General features: G+C 39.9%; 1 protein-coding gene across 6 annotated transcripts in view; it reads left to right on the forward strand.

Moving 5' to 3' along the window:
• The window catches only part of LOC126188265 (uncharacterized), a 104,927-nt gene extending 85,224 nt beyond the window's left edge, over positions 1-19,703 (forward strand). For all 6 annotated transcript variants that reach the window (XM_049929829.1, XM_049929832.1, XM_049929831.1 and 3 more), the window contains one exon: positions 19,249-19,703. In XM_049929829.1, coding sequence (XP_049785786.1) covers positions 19,249-19,536 — 288 coding nt within the window. In that variant the 3' untranslated portion in view covers positions 19,537-19,703. The remainder of the gene's footprint in view (positions 1-19,248) is intronic.
• The last annotated feature ends 231 nt before the right edge of the window (positions 19,704-19,934 follow it).

Consider the following 19,934-nt stretch of genomic DNA (forward strand, 5'->3'; position numbering starts at 1 on the left):
CACTTGCTTTGCATCCCAGTAGCAACCACCATCTTGCTCCTCTGGCTGTACTAAGGCAAAAACCGTAGACAGCTGAGATGAGAGACCAGTATGAGTGCACACCACCAATGGTGCAAATAAAGTTGTGCATACAGCTATGGTAGGTGGAAGGTTTGCACCATGAGCACAGAAACCAAATAAGAGTATGGACACTCTAAACACTAGGGAGGAAGAGAAACTGTAGCTCTAGATATAGAACACAAAGGTGTGTCACCACCATTAACCAATTTTATAAAACAAAATTGAACCAGTTAACAAAATTAGTTATAAGAGGAAAGGCTCCAAAACAGACATAACATTGGAAAAACCTAACGTAAGCAATTACCTGAAATATACTGTAATTAGCTAGCTAAAATATTGATGTGGTACAAATTTGTATTGTACTCGTAAATAATAGGTTTCAGCTATCAGTCGTCCTTTTGACATTTTATTGGCAGATCTAGATTTCAGCTAGAAACTAGTCATTCTCAATGCACTATCATTTTTGATCAATGCATGTAATGCCTGTTGAGTGGGCTTCATCCACAGTTCATTGAATTCAAGTAAGCAGTTCATGCAGCACTATGTATAATTATACCCATTTCTCTATCATTTGCCTCAGACTTAAGTGGAACACTATTTAATCTTCCAAGGAGGAACGTAAAGGCAGCAATTTTTACTTGTGTGTGTAGTTAGAAGCAGCATGCAGGACTAAGTCAGTAGTGAACTCCTGTATATGTATGTCATATTCTTTACAGAATCAGTACTAAGTCGGTGCAGAAGAAAGGTGTACCATTTCCTAAGTGTGGCTTTACATTTTATCCCATGTTAGTTAATAATACAGGAATTGGTTTCATTGATGGAGCGGATTACTGAATAAGGGGCTGTCATATAACCTAAGAGAGAAAATCTCTGCAAAACAGGAATCAATGGTAATTGCATACACAATACTGGCCTGAGAAAGTGCCAATGATCCTGTTCCTCTTAAATGTGAGGTGTCCCTGAAGACTAATAGTTTCTGAAAGATAAAGGGGGAAGAAATTAAACAAAATAGTAGGGAGTATTCAAGATGACACCAGTAGGCATGGAAATAGATTAATAACAAACTTACAACTATACTGCAATAATTGTCCAAGTGGATAAAGGGAAGAGTTCAGTTGTGCTTTCGCAGCAGGATATAAGGACAAGGTGGAACAATTTGTTGCTAGTAATAAGATAGTGAGGTGCAGGGACCTCATGAAGAAGTAAACAGACAAAAATTCAGAAAAAAAGGAAAACTAAGATTTTTATGGAAGAAAAGACAAAGAAACATCTTCTCATTAAGAAACCATAAGCACCTATACTTCAAGTAAATTGACAGAGCAAAAGGTGGGGTTGCAGTGTTTGTCAAGGACACTTTTCACTCCTCACCTATACCCTTAGCAACAACACTTGAAATGGTTGCTGTTCGAACAGTGGCCCATGTTGACATCACAGTGTGCTCTATGTACCTACCACCCCATGAGCCACTTGACAGTCGGGTCCTCACTCATCTTCTTGATGAACTACCCCGTCCCTTTCTCCTTCTGGGATACTTCTATGCACACAGCGCACTTTGGGGTTCTAACACCACTTGCTGGGTCAGGTACTTGAGGGTCTGCTACGCACAACAGATCTGATACTGCTGAACTGGGTCAAGCTACACAATTTAGCACAGCTATGGGTTTGTGTACAACCGTAGATCTCTCCTTCTGCTTGCCTGCCCTTGCAGACACTTCTCATGGGGAGGGGATGATGGCCTTCATGGCAGTGACCATTTCCCTATCTGGATACATCTGCCTGATGGAGCAGGAAGCAACCAAGATGGTTGTTCAAAAAGGCTAACTGGATGCTTTACAGACAGTTACCTGTTTTCGAGCAAAGTGACGGCATCCAGGACTGGGTGGATCACATTACAGCTGTGACTCACCTTGCCGCTGATGCGTCCATCCCGCAGTCAACGGAAATGCCTAGGAGACAACCTATCCCTTTGTGGAACAATGAGTGTCAGGCACAGTTCAGGCATAGTTCAGTAAAATATTCATTCAGTGTTTTAACTTTGTTGAGTGTTCCAGTGGCTGCTTGAATTTTTGGTTTTCACTAATAAATTGTGTATAGTTTTGTTGGTATTGGTATTAATTGTGATTTAGTAGTATTAATAAAAGTAATTGCTTTTTCAGTGGAGAGAGAATTTTGAGACCAATGGTAGTTCTATAAATAGTTCTACTGGTTTAATTGAACTTAGGTAATGCAGACATTTAGGTTTTTTTTTCAGTAACTGTAAAATTTTACTATCAGTGAGAAGTGTGGCATTATCGTCGGTTGGTGAGTAGTGTGTTATGGTGTAGGTTTTGTTAAAATATTTTCATTGGGGGGGGGGGGGGGGGATGCAGTGGGAAGCCAGTGGGCATTCTAGCAAGATCGAGATTCTCTCCTGGGAATGCAGGGAAATAAGTTGATAGAGGAGCAGGAACATAAAATCAGTGCCCTTCGGGTGCAGTTGCAATAAGCAAAGGAGGAACTAGATAGGTTGAGGAGGGTGGTGGCTGCTGGGGGATGGGAATTGACAGTTAGCAAGAAGGCAGCTAGGAGGAGGTAGTTTTCAGACACTAGTACTTTGCATATCTGCAATAGATTTGACCAACTGTCAGAGTTGAAAGGCGCCTCTTGTAGCTGTAGGTGTTGGAAACATGAAGCAGTCCTCAGCTGTTACGAGGAAAAACTCAGTTGCAAAGTCTAAGGTTCATCTGGTAGGTAGTTTGCATAGTAGAGGTGTGGGCCAGCAGTTGCAGAAAGTGTTGGGGAGTGAGTACGAGGTCACCAGCATTCTGAAGCCTAGTGCAGGATTGGCTCAGGTGACTGACAGCATAGGGGAGTTATGTAGGAATTTTACGAAAGAGGATCGGGTAGTGATTATGGGTAGAGCAGGTAATAGTCTTGATAGGGATGGGGAGGTAGGTGGTGACGTAAAGATAGCTACTCAAACTGGTGGCGCTAATGTGCATTTTGTGCGACTGTTTCAGTGTCGTGATCGGCTCATCTTAATGCAGCTGTTAGGTGTGTTAACGTGGGGCTGGAGAAGGCACTGATGGTAGAGGGCATGGGTCACATTTCAGTGGTGCCATTTGAGTCTGTCAGTAGATTGGGTTTCAATAGGCATGGCCTGCACCTCAATAGGTATAGGAAGGGGATCCTGGCCAAGCTTATAAGTGACAGTGTAGTGGGTGGTGGTGGGATCACTTAGGGAAAGTTCCTGTAGCAGTTGGTGTTAGAGCTGCACCTTTTTTAGATTGATGTCAGCTGTTAGGTTACCTGCTTAAAGGGAGTCACTCTAACTAAGGGCTCAGCTTCAGAGGACGTCAAGTTTCCAAGGAGAGAAGGAATTAGCAAATTTCATCAAAATATAAGAGGTACTGGAGGTGAAGTTAGTGAACTGCTTGTAGATGTTGACTCTGACATTATTGGTATATCAGAGCCCCACTTAAATAATTTCAGAGGCTGCCTGTACAGTATACATATTAGCTGGCTATTTTCTAAGGAGTTCCTTGCAGAGTGGGGGAGTGTCCATGTACATAAAAAACAGTATTCTGTTTGAGTCCGTAGATGTATCATGGCACTGCACTGAACAAATATGTGTATGTTGTACAGAGGCAGTTGAATTTAGTGAAACAAAACCTCTAACTCTGACTTCAGAGCATTTATGCTCAAGCTAGAGAGGGTTCTTGGTTCACTTTACAGGAAGTACAAAAATTAATTATATGTGGTGACTTCAGTATTAATTTTGTACATGATTTTGCAAGAAAAAGGATGTTGGTAGATCTCCTAAACTCATGTGATCTGATGCAGACTGTTTTTTTCTAATTAGGGTGCAAGGGAACAGTAGCACAGCTATAGGCAATATTTTTCTTCATTCTTAATTACAGATGGGCATTCTGTGAGTAAGAGGGTGAATGGCCTTTCAGACCATGTTGCACAAATTTTAACACTAAAAGGCTTTTGTACTCAAACAAATGTCACACATAATTACGAACCATGTAGGAAAGCTAATCCATGTGCAGTAGAGAGTTTTTTAAAACACGTCACGAAACAATAGTGGAAGGATGTTTATAGTGCCGATAACATAATGACAAATATAATGCTTTCCTTAATACATTTTCATGCTCTTTGAGAGTTGCTTTACATTAGAAATTTCTAAACAGGATTCTAGCAGTAAAAGGTGGCCTGAGTGGCTGATTAGTGGGATGAGGGATATCATTTAGAACAAAGTGGTAATTATATCAAAATGTTAGAAGTAATCACAATCAAGCTACAGTAGCCAATTACTAACAGGATTGTAAGTTGCTTAAAATGTTATTAGGAAGGCAAAGAGTATGTGGTATGCAAGTAGAATAGCTAATTCACAGGATAAAATTAAAACCATATGGTCAGTTGTGAAGGAATTATGTCGTCAGCAGCACAAGGTCGACGATATAAATTCAGTTCGTAGTAAAAATATTTCTGTTACTATTTGTAATTTTTCTTTTAAGAATGATTAGTTGGCTGAATGATTAAAGTACTCAGTAGTAAATCTGCTTTATAAAAAGGGAGACAGGAATAACATAGACAATTTTAGACCTATTTCTTTGCCATCAGTGTTTGATAAAGGTACTGAAAAGGCTCTGTGTGTATGAGGATAATTGATCATTTTATATCACATAATTTGCTATCAAATGTACAGTTCGGCTTCAAAAGTTGTTTAACAACTGAAAATGCTATATTCTCATTTCTCTGTGAGTTGCTGGATGGATTAAACAAAAGGTTTTGACCACTAGGCCTATTTTTTTTATTTGACGAAGGTGTTTGATTGTGTTGATCACAAAATATTGCTCTAGGAGTTGGACCATTGTGGAATATGGGGAGTAGCTCACAATTGGTTCACCTCTTTCTTTAACAACAGACAGCAAAAGGTCATTATTCACAGTATTGAGAATGGCTGTGATGTGGGGTTCCTTATTTATATAAATGATAGGCCTTCTAGTATTACGGGTAACTCTAAAATATTTCTGTTTGCTGATGACACTAGATTGGTAGTAAAGGATGTTGTGTGCAGCATTGGCTCTGTTTCAAATAGTGCTGTTCATGATGTAAGTTCATGGCTTGTAGAAAATAAACTAATGCTAAATCACAGTAAGACTCAGTTTTTACAGTTTCTAACACAAAATTGAACAAAACCTGTTGTTTTAATTTCCCTGAATGGGCATGTGATTAGTGAAACTGAACACTTCAAATTTCTGGGTGTTGAGATAGATAGTAAAGCGTCGTGAGAAGCCAACATTCAGGATCTTGTTTAAAGACTTAAGGCTGCCATTTTTGGTATTTGGACGGTATCTCAAGTAAATGATTGTTCGACATGAAAATTAGTCTACTTTGCTTATTTTCGTTTGCTTACGTCATATGGTATTATATTTCGGGGCAGCTCGGGCAATAAGCGGTGTAAGTTCGCAAACCTCTTGTTGACCCCTGATCACTAGTCTGAGTATTTTGACATTGCCCTCTCTCTCTCTCTCTCTCTCTCTCTCTCTCTCTCTCTCTCTCTCTCTCTCTCTCTCTCTCTAATATATATATGATATGGTTATAATAGAAGGAAACATTCCACGTAGGAAAAATATACCTAAAAACAAAGATGATGTGACTTACCAAATGAAAGTGCTGGCAGGTCGACAGACACACAAACGAACACAAACATACACACAAAATTCAATCTCTGCTCAAACTCTTTGCCTTTACAAATGTCTGCTTGTGTCTTGTATGTATGGATGGATATGTGTGTGTGTGCGAGTGTATACCTGTCCTTTTTCCCCCTAAGGTAAGTCTTTCCGCTCCCGGGATTGGAATGACTCCTTACCCTCTCCCTTAAAACCCATATCCTTTTGTCTTTCCTTCTCCTTCCCTCTTTCCTGACGAGGCAACCGTTGGTTGCGAAAGCTAGAGTTTTGTGTGTATGTTTGTGTTTATTTGTGTGTCTATCGACCTGCCAGCGCTTTTGTTGGGTAAGTCTCATCATCTTTCTTTTTAAATATATTTTTCCCACGTGGAATGTTTCCCTCTATTATTTTCATATATATATATATATATATATATATATATATATATATATATATATATATATATATATATATATATATATATATATACCTAAAAACAAAGATGATGTGACTTACCAAATGAAAGGGCTGGCAGGTCGACAGACACACAAACGAACACAAACATACACACAAAATTCAAGCTTTCGCAACAAACTGTTGCCTCATCAGGAAAGAGGGAAGGAGAGGGAAAGACGAAAGGATGTGGGTTTTAAGGGAGAGGGTAAGGAGTCATTCCAGTCCCGGGAGCGGAAAGACTTACCTTATGGGGAAAAAAGGACGGGTATTCACTCGCGCACACACACACATATCCATCCACACATATACAGACACAAGCAGACATATTTAAAGACAAAGAGTTTGGGCAGAGATGTCAGTCGAGGCAGAAGTGCAGAGGCAAAGATGTTGTTGAATGACAGGTGAGGTATGAGTGGCGGCAACTTGAAATTAGCGGAGATTGAGGCCTGGTGGATAACGGGAATGAATTTTGTGTGTATGTTTGTGTTCGTTTGTGTGTCTGTCGACCTGCCAGCCCTTTCATTTGGTAAGTCACATCATCTTTGTTTTTAGGTATATTTTTCCTTCATGGAATGTTTCCTTCTATTATAACTATATATATATATATATATATAAAAACAAGAAAGATGATGAGACTTACCAAACAAAAGCGCTGGCAGGTTGATAGACACACAAACACACACGCAAAATTCAAGCTTTCACAGCCCACGGTTGCTTCATCAGGAAAGAGGGAAAGATGAAAGGATGTGGGTTTTAAGGGAGAGGTAAGGAGTCATTCCAATCCCGGGAGCGGAAAGACTTCCCTTAGGGGGAAAAAAGGACAGGTATACACTCGCGCGCACACACACACATATCCATCCGCATATACACAGACACAAGCAGACATTTGTAAAGGCAAAGAGTTTGGGCAGAGATGTCAGTCGAGGCGGAAGTACAGAGGCAAAGATGTTGTTGAAAGACAGGTGAGGTATGAGCGGCGGCAAATTGAAATTAGAAATTAGCGGAGATTGAGGCCTGGCGGATAGCGAGAAGAGAGGATATGCTGAAGGGCAAGTTCCCATCTCCGGAGTTCTGACAGGTTGGTGTTAGTGGGAAGTATCCAGATAACCCGGACGGTGTAACACTGTGCCAAGATGTGCTGGCCGTGCACCAAGGCATGTTTAGCCACAGGGTGATCCTCATTACCAACAAACACTGTCTGCCTGTGTCCATTCATGCGAATGGACAGTTTGTTGCTAGTCATTCCCACATAGAACGCTTCACAGTGTAGGCAGGTCAGTTGGTAAATCACGTGGGTGCTTTCACACGTGGCTCTGCCTTTGATCGTGTACACCTTCCGGGTTACAGGACTGGAGTAGGTGGTGGTGGGAGGGTGCATGGGACAGGTTTTACACCGGGGGCGGTTACAAGGGTAGGAGCCAGAGGGTAGGGAAGGTGGTTTGGGGATTTCATAGGGATGAACTAAGAGGTTACGAAGGTTAGGTGGACGGCAGAAAGACACTCTAGGTGGAGTGGGGAGGATTTCATGAAGGATGGATCTCATTTCAGGGCAGGATTTGAGGAAGTCGTATCCCTGCTGGAGAGCCACATTCAGAATCTGATCCAGTCCCGGAAAGTATCCTGTCAAAGTATCCTGTCACAAGTGGAGCACATTTCGGGTTCTTCTGTGGAAGGTTCCGGGTTTCAGGAGATGAGGAAGTGGCTCTGGTTATTTGCTTCTGTACCAGGTCGGGAGGGTAGTTACGGGACGCAAAAGCTGTTTTCAGGTTGTTGGTGTAATGGTTCAAGGATTCCGGACTGGAGCAGATTTATTTGCCACGAAGACCTAGGCTGTAGGGAAGGGACCGTTTGATGTGGAATGGGTGGCAGCTGTCATAATGGAGGTACTGTTGCTTATTGGTGGGCTTGATGTGGACGGACGTGTGAAGCTGGCCATTGGACAGGTGGAGGTCAACGTCAAGGAAAGTGGCATGGGTTTTAGAGTAGGACCAGGTGAATCTGATGGAACCAAAGGAGTTGAGGTTGGAGAGGAAATTCTGGAGTTCTTCTTCACTGTGAGTTCAGATCATGAAAATGTCATCAATAAATCTGTACCAAACTTTGGGTTGGCAGGCCTGGGTAACCAAGAAGGCTTCCTCTAAGCGACCCATGAATAGGTTGGCGTATGAGGGGGCCATCCTGGTACCCATGGCTGTTCCCTTTAATTGTTGGTATGTCTGGCCTTCAAAAGTGAAGAAGTTGTGGGTCAGGATGAAGCTGGCTAAGGTAATGAGGAAAGAGGTTTTAGGTAGGGTGGCAGGTGATCGGCGTGAAAGGAAGTGCTCCATCGCAGCGACGCCCTGGACATGCGGAATATTTGTGTATAAGGAAGTGGCATCAATGGTTACAAGGATGGTTTCCGGAGGTAACAGACTGGGTAGGGATTCCAGGCGTTCGAGAAAGTGGTTGGTGTCTTTGATGAAGGATGGGAGACTGCATGTAATGGGTTGAAGGTGTTGATCTACGTAGGCAGAGATGCGTTCTGTGGGGGCTTGGTAACCAGCTGCAATGGGACGGCCGGGATGATTGGGTTTGTGAATTTTAGGAAGAAGGTACATCAATAGGCCACCCACTGAACCTACAGAACATCCTCGTCCATACCCACTCCACACCTATTTCCAACCTTGTGCCTCATGGCTTACATCCCTATAATAAACCTAGATGCAAGCCCTGTCCCACACATCCTACCATCATCATCACCACCACCACCTACTCCAGTTCAGTCACAGGCATTACCTATCCTATCAAAGGCAGGGCTACATGTACAAGCAGTCATGTGATTCGCAAACTAAGCTGCAGCCACTGTGCTGCTTTCTGTGTGGGCATGACAGCCAACAGGCTGTCTGCTTGCATGAATAGCCACTGACAAACCGTAGCCAAGAGACAGCTGAACTGCCCAGTTGCTGAACATCCTGCCCAACACAAACTGTAGCCAAGAGACAGCTGAACCGCCCAGTTGCTGAACATCTTGCCCAACACAATGTCCTACACTTCAGTGATTGCATTACAACCTGTGGCATCCGCATCATACCTAGCAACACCATCTTTTCTGAACTGTGCAGATGGGAACTCTTCCTATGTTCCCCTAACATCCGTCGCCTCATCAGTCACTAGTTCCTACTCTTTACCTCCCTATCTCATTCCCTGCTCCCGCTCTAGCACTACGCAGCCTTCTGTTCCCCTTTCCTGCCCCCATTCCAGCACCTTCTATCCCACTAGTGCACCCACCAGTCTTTTTCCCCCCCTCATCTAGTTCTCTCCTTTTCTGTCCCCCCCCCTCCCAAACTCACATCCCTACCGAGCCCCACCATGACCCTGCATGCTCCCACAAGCAGAACTACATCCTCCCCCATCACTACCCTTTTTTCTGTAGTGGAATACTAATAACTTTTGACTTACCATTCTCTTCTCCTGTTATTATTTTATGACCGTGTATTCAGTACTGGATTTTTTTGAAACCTTTGTCTTCACTTGTACATTATGTTACTGGTACTTGAAATTAATGTTCCTCAATAAATATAATTAATACATTTTCTTTTTATAAGAATCCCCAGCATTAACAACATTAAAGCAATTGTTTGTTAACGTGAAGTATTCAGGAAATGGAAGTGATCATCCTGAGTCTTCAGTGATAGACAATTTTTTTTATTAAACCATATATAACATCCAATAAGAACAATGCTATATGATATTTAAAGACAGAGATGTTCTGTGTGTTCCTGGGTAATTAACAACTTTTAATAGAATGATCTATATGATGTAATATTACATGTGGTCTACCTCATTTATCAAGTTCATGCCATAGGTTTGTAACCTTAAATCAGCTTTCTGTGCCTTAGTATTATATAAGCTTGGAATTTATCTTACCTTTGATTTCTTATTTGCACTTGGTAGCTCGTCATTGAATGCCAACTGCTGAAATTTAGTTTTATAAAGAGTTTTTAAATAATGGACACAACACAGCCTTTAGTTGTTTGACTGCTTCATGCATTTATCATCACTCATGATAACACAATGACCAGCTCAAGACCTCGCGAGGATATTAATCACAGGTAGATACTTCCAATACACTAAGAAACATTCTGACAGTGGCAAGATTTTTACTGTGCACTTTCAAAGCCAAGCTCTGATGAAAGATTATCACAAAACTGGTTTTGATTACATAATCAGTGAACAGAATAGACCTTCTGACAATAGATAAAAATATAACGATGATCATGTTGTTGACAGAGAAATTTGTACAAGGATTAAACCGAACTTCAACGTTGAAGTGATTACTGATCGATAGCTGACTTTTACCAAATACGTTCACAAAAATAAATGACTACCTGTTGTTCACACTATGATAGCTGCCCCCTGACTGCACCATGTTTTGCCACAATTATCTACAGTAGAAATAATAGTTCAACTTGGCTATTAAATTTTAGTTTCTAATGAAAATTAGATTAAATTTAGAAGTGGTTTCATCCTACTGATTCCAACAACATTTGATTTAATGGAATGTTACATGATCAGAAAAGTATTAATGTTTAACATACTGTTTGAGTGGCACACTGTATACCTGTGCATTGGATTCCTTACCTTCACGTAAAATTGCAGTGTTCAAAAATTATTGTATTTATTCTAATTTATAATTAGAGGTATATTAGCTTACCAAAAGTACTATCCGATGCAGAACAACTATGGCAACAAAACTTGTAAAAAATCTTGGAATCAAATAAACTTAAGGGTTCAAGTAATGAAAGTAATTTTGGGTGTAGCTGAACTTCAGTTATGAATATTTTCTAAGTCAATGAGCTTTTGCAAAACTGGAACTAGTTACTGGAAAGAGTGAAATTAGGGCTTCTAATGAGCTGTGTCAGTACCCTCAAAATTACTGATTGTGAGGATTGCCCAGAAAGTAATGTACTGCAATTTTTTTCTCAAGCAAAAACAATGCTACTAATGCAGAATGTTACGTATGTGTTACTTGACTTGAAGTCTCCTGAGTGAGCACGCCAAGTTTCCATCACTTCTGACACATAGCACAGCTGCAGGACAGTTTCAAATGGCATCTGTAGGTGATGCACATTACAAGCAACATGCCATCATTGAATTTCTCACTGCAGGGAAAGAAACTGTGGGGAATATTCACAAATGCTTATGCAAAGTCTATGGGGTATCTGCTGTCAACAGAAGTACAGGTGGTACTGACAGGGCATACACACTTATTTTTCACACTGGAAAAGGCCATAGATTGAGATAGGGATTACATGGAAAAATAGGGTATGTAGATAAAACACCATTCTTTCGTGTTTGTAATTCTCATTATGTTCAATAAAGAACTGTTGACGAAAAAAATGTGGTGCATTACTTTCTGGGCATCTCTCATAGTTCACACTAATTGTAATGATTATATGTTAATAGGATAACTGTATTTACAATGTTTTGTAAATGAAAGTGTTTTAAGCAGTACGAGCTGTACCACAATACTTAGTAGATTGAATCCCCCTCCCCCCCCCCCCCCCTCCGAGGGGCCCTCCATCCCGGTCCCCCTCCTTCCCCTCCTTCCCCTCTGCCCCCTCCTTCCCTTCTCTTGGTGTCCTTGTGTATGTTGGCCCAGCTATCCTCCTGATTTCTGATATTTCTTCCAGTTTTTGTTCCTCTTACTTTTCTTTTTCATCATTCCTTTCTGCCATTTTTGGTCCCCCTTTCAGGTTTGATCTGCCACTCTAAATTTTCTCTCCATAGAACATGCCAACTGGGGAGAACATCTTACTAGCATCTTCGGCATGTGGCCTTTACCATCTCTTCATCTTTTCCTCGACACCTTTAAGACTTGGATATCTAGAGTGGTAGCCAGTCTGTGTGGTGGAGCCCTCTGACAACAGAGGGATCACACTTCTGATACCAGAGCTGGTATCTCCATGTATATGCCTAGGGTTGGTTGCTTGTCATTCTGGTGCATCGGAACACAGCCTTCCCTTCCCTTCCTTTGCCACACCCTGGGAGGAGGGCCAGGCTCACTGGCTTGGGGTGAAACCCTTTTGCCACTACCTGGTCTGCACTAAAACTGGCGAGGACATTTTCACCACCACCAAGCCACTGAAAGTGTTGAAGACAAGTTCAGCTAATGGGACTGTAAGAGTAAGATTTTGTCGAGTTTGCTGTGGATCAAAACTACTACTGCCACCCCAACTGCAGCCCTTCATGCCTGTGAGTATCTTGGCAACATTCCGGTGCCCTTCACTACACGCCGTCCTGCAATAGTTTGAAAAGTCATTTTTCTTAGAGACCTCATTGCTCATACTGATGAGGAACTCTGAGCCACCTCTCCCCCCCCCCCCCCCCCCTTCCTCCACCTCTTTCGTGATCCCTCCAGGGGTGAATTTGTGGCTTCATGTTAAATTCTTTTTTTCTTAGTCATGGACCGACTCTTGGTATGCAAACACCTGGTTTTTAAACTTCATGCAATTGAGGGGACCCTCACCATGTGCCGTTGTCCCATCCAGCTTTCTGAGTTGGAATTTACCATCCTCTGCCGTCTTTGTATTGACCATATCAGGTTGACCAGTACCCATGGTTTTTTATCATCTGCCCCCCCCCCCCCCTCCCCTCTCTCCCCGTGTAGTTACAGGGTCTTACTCTCGGTGATCCATATTTTACTGGATTGCCCCCACCTCGTGGCCCTTCCCACTAAATATGCTCTCTCACTTTTTTTTGTCCCAGGTGTTAGTGGGCAACCCTCACATGGTTACATCTGTCCTTGGTTTTCTTCGCAAAAGTGGTTTGTCCTCTCAGATTGAAGTACCTGTATTTCCTTCCGGTACTGGATTCCCTCGGTTAGTGTGGCATTGGTTTGTGAGGCGTTTGGCCTTGCCTCCACGCATCCCAGGTTTTTCTCCCTGCTTTCCTATATGTTTTGTCTGGTCTTTTGTGTTTTTTGTTTCCCCTTTCCTTGTGTCTTCTTCCTCTGATGTTCTGATGATGTCCCCACTGTGTCGCGATCATGGTATGGTGTGAGGATAGGGATGGGTCGGCAGCGGTGCTGGCACCCCATTGTTAATGGCGCCTTTTGGGTGCCCACTAGTCTCATCCTTTCTGACCTCCCCCTTCCGCCTGTTCTTTACTTTTCCTGCTGCCCCGTTGTTCCTTTTGCTTCTTTCTTTGCTTGTTTTCGTTTTTGATCAACTGGACTGTGCTGTTTGTGTTGTCTTTGCTTAGTTTCATTGACCTTATATCGTGGGACCAATGGCTTCCCTCCCTCCTTCACAAATCAACCAATGTACCAAAATTTACATAAAATATTGTACTAATACTTTATCAGTTTTTGGACACAAACAAAAAAAAAAAAAAAAGGAAAAGATATCTAAAGGAGTTGAATGACAGCAAGTGCAGTGATTCCACCTTGCTATGTTTCATTGTCCCCAATGCATTATATAGGCAGGTATTGGAAATAGCTGACTGTTGTTGTTGTTGTGGTCTTCAGTCCTGAGACTGGTTTGATGCAGCTCTCCATGCTACTCTATCCTGTGCAAGTTTCTTCATCTCCCAGTACCTACTGCAACCTACATCCTTCTGAATCTGCTTAGCGTATTCATCTCTTGGTCTCCCCCTACGATTTTTACCCTCCACGCTGCCCTCCAATACTAAATTGGTGATCCCTTGATGCCTCAGAACATGTCCTACCAACCGATCTCTTCTTCTGGTCAAGTTGTGCCACAAACTTCTCTTCTCCCCAATCCTATTCAATACTTCCTCATTAGTTATGTGATCTACCCATCTAATCTTCAGCATTCTTCTGTAGCACCACATTTCGAAAGCTTCTATTCTCTTCTTGTCCAAACTATTTACCGTCCATGTTTCACTTCCATACATGGCTACACTCCATACAAATACTTTCAGAAATGACTTCCTGACACTTAAATCTATACTCGATGTTAACAAATTCCTCTTCTTCAGAAACGCTTTCCTTGCCATTGCCAGTCTACATTTTATATCCTCTCTACTTCGACCATCATCAGTTATTTTGCTCCCCAAATAGCAAAACTCCTTTGCTACTTTAAGTGTCTCATTTCCTAATCTAATACCCTCAACATCACCCGACTTAATTCGACTACATTCCATTATCCTCGTTTTGCTTTTGTTGATGTTCATCTTATATCCCCAATGCATTATATAGGCAGGTATTGGAAATAGCTGACTAGATAATTCAATATGAAACAATGAGTTATCAATATTTTATGTAATTGTCTTGAAATTGATCATGAATGAGACGTGAAGTTTTCATACAAAATGAATTTACAGTAATGGATATGCATATAGAGTTGAAGCTGGCTACATTATAACAAAATACAAATTCTGGAATAATTGTTTCCACCTTTGAAATATTGAACAAAACCAAAAGTCGCTTTATAATATTGCCCATTCACTGCACAGTGCAGTCATTGGAAACATACACTCCTTGTCAGAATTCAGCCTCCAGCGTCAATTAGTGCTGGGTGAGGATTCCTTTTCATGACACTGCTACCCTTTTATCAGTGTCCTTCATTCCCTTTGCCTAACTTCTGAGCCTTATATACACAAAAAATAACAATAATACTTCACATTGGTCCATTGCAATAATATTCTGTACAACCTTTAAGAGAGAGGACTCATTTATATGTCAGCTGAACACATTTAGAACATGTTCATATTAAATTCACATATATTGTAACATTGCCTGAATGAAGTGGATGGAAGCTGGCCTTTAATACAAAACTGAATTTTGAAATTACAGAAAATTGCAGTATTTTTGTGTTCGGAAGCTATACTATTCTTATTGTTCATTCCTGTCAGATATTTTACATATGTTTTGTAGATCACTAACACTGGAAACCATTAATACAAAAGTATAAACAGATAAAAGAAGGTAAGCATAACAGTGTCATGAAAATGATCTATATGGCAGAATATATTTTGTAGGCTGTTAGATGAATCAGGAATTCAGTTCAGCATTTTTAAACAGTTTGTTCTATTCTTTTAATATAATAATTATCTTCAATTACAATGCCACACTCACTTAGCTTTTACAGATGCCTTCAATTAATTAGGCGTTTCATAGCAGCAGAAACTATACTTTGCCTATAAGCTTACTTCATTGCTAAAGTATGTTGTCTCATTAAATTCATTTCTTGCCGACATGTTAAAGGAAGAAATGCCTTCACAAAATTAAACTACTACAAAGACAGGGTCCTTAATTGTTGCTGCTTTACTTTCCATGTTTCTCGTTATTATTTCATTAATACCACCATTGAACATATTCCATTATTACTTCATTGCTTCACATATCTCGTAAGATTTTGTCGATTCTTTCTTGCATTATTACTTCATACTGTCACCTTATTACGCAGTTTTCCAATACACACTCCTTAAACATCAAAACCTGTGCTTTGTCTTTCCTACAAAAACTGATTCTAAAGAACAATGCTCCACAGCAACAACACAGTCATATTGTGGACAAAACTCTACTTTTCCTTATAAGAGGCAAAACAAGTCACTGCAGGTATGACAATTTATACCAACAAATTATATATTTATTTTTCTCAAGCATGATGGGCTGCATCATTACAAATATTTCTCTTTATTAACATTGCTGTAGGCATCTTTATTTTTTCTTTACTTTATACTCTTTTTTTTTCTGGCATGAAAGACTACGTAGTACATTTTTATTAAAATGACATTTTCACTCACCTGTGCAGCTGAACTTAATTTTACCTTAAACTGACTGAATTACTTCAGCAAAATTTTTACATACTTATAATAAATATCAATGGATTCATCAGTAGAAATATTGCCCCTGTTGCCACTGTACAAATTTCTATTGCTTTTTCATATTTAGTTTTCTCTTCGTTTTTTAATATTTCCTGACAATTTTAAATTTTCTCATAATTTTGGTTTATCTTACCATTTGCATAACTTTTTCAGCTGAAACAAATCTATTAATTCACATAAATTATTATTATTGGCTCTAAAGACAAAACAAGACATTTTTTCAAAATTTTTCCGACACATCCTAGGCTTCCGTCCTCAGAGAGGTGATATACAAAAATATCCGATTACATCTACATCTACATCTACATCCATATTCCGAAAACCACCTGTTGGTTTGTGGTGGAGGGTACCTTGAGTACCTCTATCAGTTCTCCCTTCTATTCCAGTCTCATATTGTTCATGGAAAGAAAGAGTGTCGGTATGCCTCTGTGTGGGCTCTAATCTCTCTGATTTTATCCTCATGGTCTCTTTGCAAGATATACGTTGGAGGGAGCAATATACTGCTTGACTCCTCGGTGAAGGTATGTTCTCGAAATTTCAACAATAGCCCGTACTGAGCGTCTCTTTTGCGGAGTCTTCCACTGGATTTTGTCTATCATCTCCGTAACGCTTTAATGATTACTAAATTATCCTGTAATAGTACTGAAATAGTATTTATTTTATGTGTGTTTACATGAGAATTGGACATAGTAGAAGATGATGACATGTGTTACAGACCACGGGTAGGAGAATGGAGGGTACTATAGACTGAACTAATTACAAATTTGGATGTTTCAAGTTTGTTGTTGCAAATGATGTAGATCATCATAAATATTTATGTGGTGTAACGAATCAAGACTGGTTTGACAGAGAGGGTTTCATATTGCCCCTTCTGGCTTAACTCAGAACTACAGTTATCTCTTGTGTGAAAGTGAACTAACAACAGTGACAAGATGGTGGACCCCCTTGTAGATGAAAGTTCACACGAATGAAATGGCAGTGAAACATCAGTAGACATTAATTATTATAGCTATGGAACATTGTGAACCTCAGGAACTTAGATGGTTCCCAAGTACACTCTGTGACGACATAGAATATTGTGAAGTGAGCTTTTCTAAATAAGTTAAGAGATTGGCCAGTTGAACTTCACAACATTGTCCTGAATTTAAAGTATTGCAGAGGATAACCATTTTGAGTGCAAAGAAGAAAGATCTTGCATGAAAGTTGTGCTTCATTCCCCCTATTCACTATGATTTTTAGATGAACTTACCAATTGCTGTGCACAGATAGCATGAAATTCCAGTGAAGATGTGTTGTCAGAAGATGATATTCTCCGAAAATTCTCTTTAAACTGCACAAGACATTGTTTCTTAATAACACATAATATCTTTCTTAGATGAACGAAACAGAACTATTGTGCTGGTAATATCTGCAATGAGACAATTAAGTTGATCAATTTTTTTTTTTTTTGCTCTTCATTGTAATGACAATAATTCTTTCAGGCCTGTAATACTGTGTTCTGTTTGAAAAGCTAATGAACAACATATATTAAATGTTAGTAGTCCACTGAATGTCATTTACTGAACTCAGTATCTCAGTTGATTTCTTTTTTCTTTGGTGAAGTTGAGAGCTGAATCCTCAAAACGTGCAATTTGTTGGTGGTTTACTCTGGCATAGGACCGTCCAATTAAAGTAGGCAGTAATCCAAGTGTGTATGGAAGCGCCCTACTGGAAAGACACTAATTGCCAAGTAGTGTGTTTAATGAAGTGCAGTGAACCACCAACCTACTCATGGATTCACACATACTCTGATTGCCTGCTCCTCCATCTATCTTACATCATTGGGTGATATCACTATTAAGGTCTCTACTATTTTTGTTCAGCTTCCAATTAATGTCTTTCATATCCACCTCTAAACTAAATTGTTTTTCTTGTTGATTTAGGATTTTATTGAGCTGCTGGCTTCTTCCTTGTAGATGAAGCCGAGTCAAAACACTTCATGAGATCTGTCACCCCATGTAATATCTCATGTATTTACCTTTTTCTTTAAATCCAATAGTTGATTCTCTTGAAGTAAAGGTCCTGCTAATCAGTCCTCTGAAACCCCATGTGTAGCTGAGATAAGGCTTGACTTCTTCATTTTTTGCAGCTGTTACTGGAGCAAAAGAAGATAACTCATACTTACATCATGAGAAAGCACATCCACTACTTTCCTTTTACAAACACATATTTCCTTGAATGGGTGTACAGATCATTCGGGTGACTCATGAATTAGAGAAGAACACAACTTTTCATATGAGATACACCTCGAAGGCTCAACATGACAGTCAAGATTAAAATATATTTCATTTGTCACAAAGCCATATTGTCTTTTGTTTTCGTTCTTGGAGAGTGTGGTTGTCCACATTAGGTGAAGCTGACTATTTGTCGCCACCTCTTGCCGTTTTCTCATATTCCACACCTCCCATTTAATATCTGTATGTAAAAAAACAAACATCAGCACACAGTATATGTTACACAACTTACTCCCTATTTAATACTATTCTGTCACAATCATCTTTCCTTGTAATACACAGGGAGTGCAAAATGTCATTTACATGATATTTGTACAACTTTCAAACTGAGTTTAATTACGCAGCATCATTTGTAACTTCCACAAGCCGAAATGTATCAATAAAACCAGCAGTACATTTGAACATTTTTCATGCAAATATAATCTTTAAAAACTGATAAAAGGTGAAGCATGACATAAATTTTGATCTTGGGGGACTGCTAAACTCTCATTCTTTTCGCAGTATTACACCATAAAAAGTATAGTGTCCGTGTTGAAAATGAAAATTTTCTTCATTCGTATATTTTGTGTACACATGATAACATGGAAAGCAGTAAGAAATATTTTCACAGGTTTATCAGTGTGGTTTTTTAACTACTCTTGAGATGGGAGAATTCAGGTAAATAAATTGTGTGACAGAGTGAATAATTTTATACTACTGGTGCATGAGGGTATGCATGTGTGCACTTTTTATATCCTAAACAACTTTCACATAATTCACAGCACCCTGTACTATGTGTTGTATGAGTGTTTAGTTAATTATGTTATCATTGGATCTGTCAAAAACAGTTATTTTTTCATGAATGCTACAATTGCTGTAGTTTTATCCTGTCATACAAATAAAATAAGCTTGTCATTCAGCATAACCATTGATAAATCAAAAATAATTCTTCCAGTCCTTTTTCTCACAGGTGGTTATTATCATTGCAGGATCACACTATAGCTGCCAGTGGTGAAGGTGGTTGTCCATTTGTGCACTTTGATCATGATCATCTACGGTCTTGCCTTTCACAAAAAGTGACCTCAAATCCTCAAGTTTTTGAAGAGATCCTGTCTTTGTCAAGTGAATTTCCTACAGTGGCCTGTGTTAAACATTTGACAGCATCTCATCTAGATAACAGTGTGCTCTCTCCACATTTTACAACTCCTGTACAGTACTATGGCTGTGCTCTCAAGGCTTTGAAGTCCAAGGATAACATGAACAGTATGCTGCAGTAACCAAGTAATGCTGTGGAGACTGACATTTGAATTTCAATGTATTGTGGCTGTTTGCAATAAAGAAGTATCTATTCCTTTCTGACAGACATCCTGTGACAGAACAGTGTGGAACCCAACTTGTAAAATGAAAATATATAAAATGAAAATATATAAAATTTTAACAATAATGTTGTCATGTGTTTATATTATCAGACCTTGTCTTTTGGCTATAAGTATGCCAGTATTAAATCATTGCAACTGATCTATTAAGCCTGAAATCTGTCACTGTTCCTATTACTGTCAAACACTGAAAAGACCTAATAGGTTCAAGGCAGTAAGGAATATCAGTAATAAGAAACTTCCTGGCAGATTAAAACCATGCTCTGGACCAAGACTTTGCCTGCAAAAGGTAAAGATCT

Source organism: Schistocerca cancellata, chromosome 5 (genome assembly GCF_023864275.1).
Source record: "Schistocerca cancellata isolate TAMUIC-IGC-003103 chromosome 5, iqSchCanc2.1, whole genome shotgun sequence".
Lineage (NCBI taxonomy): Eukaryota > Metazoa > Arthropoda > Insecta > Orthoptera > Acrididae > Schistocerca > Schistocerca cancellata.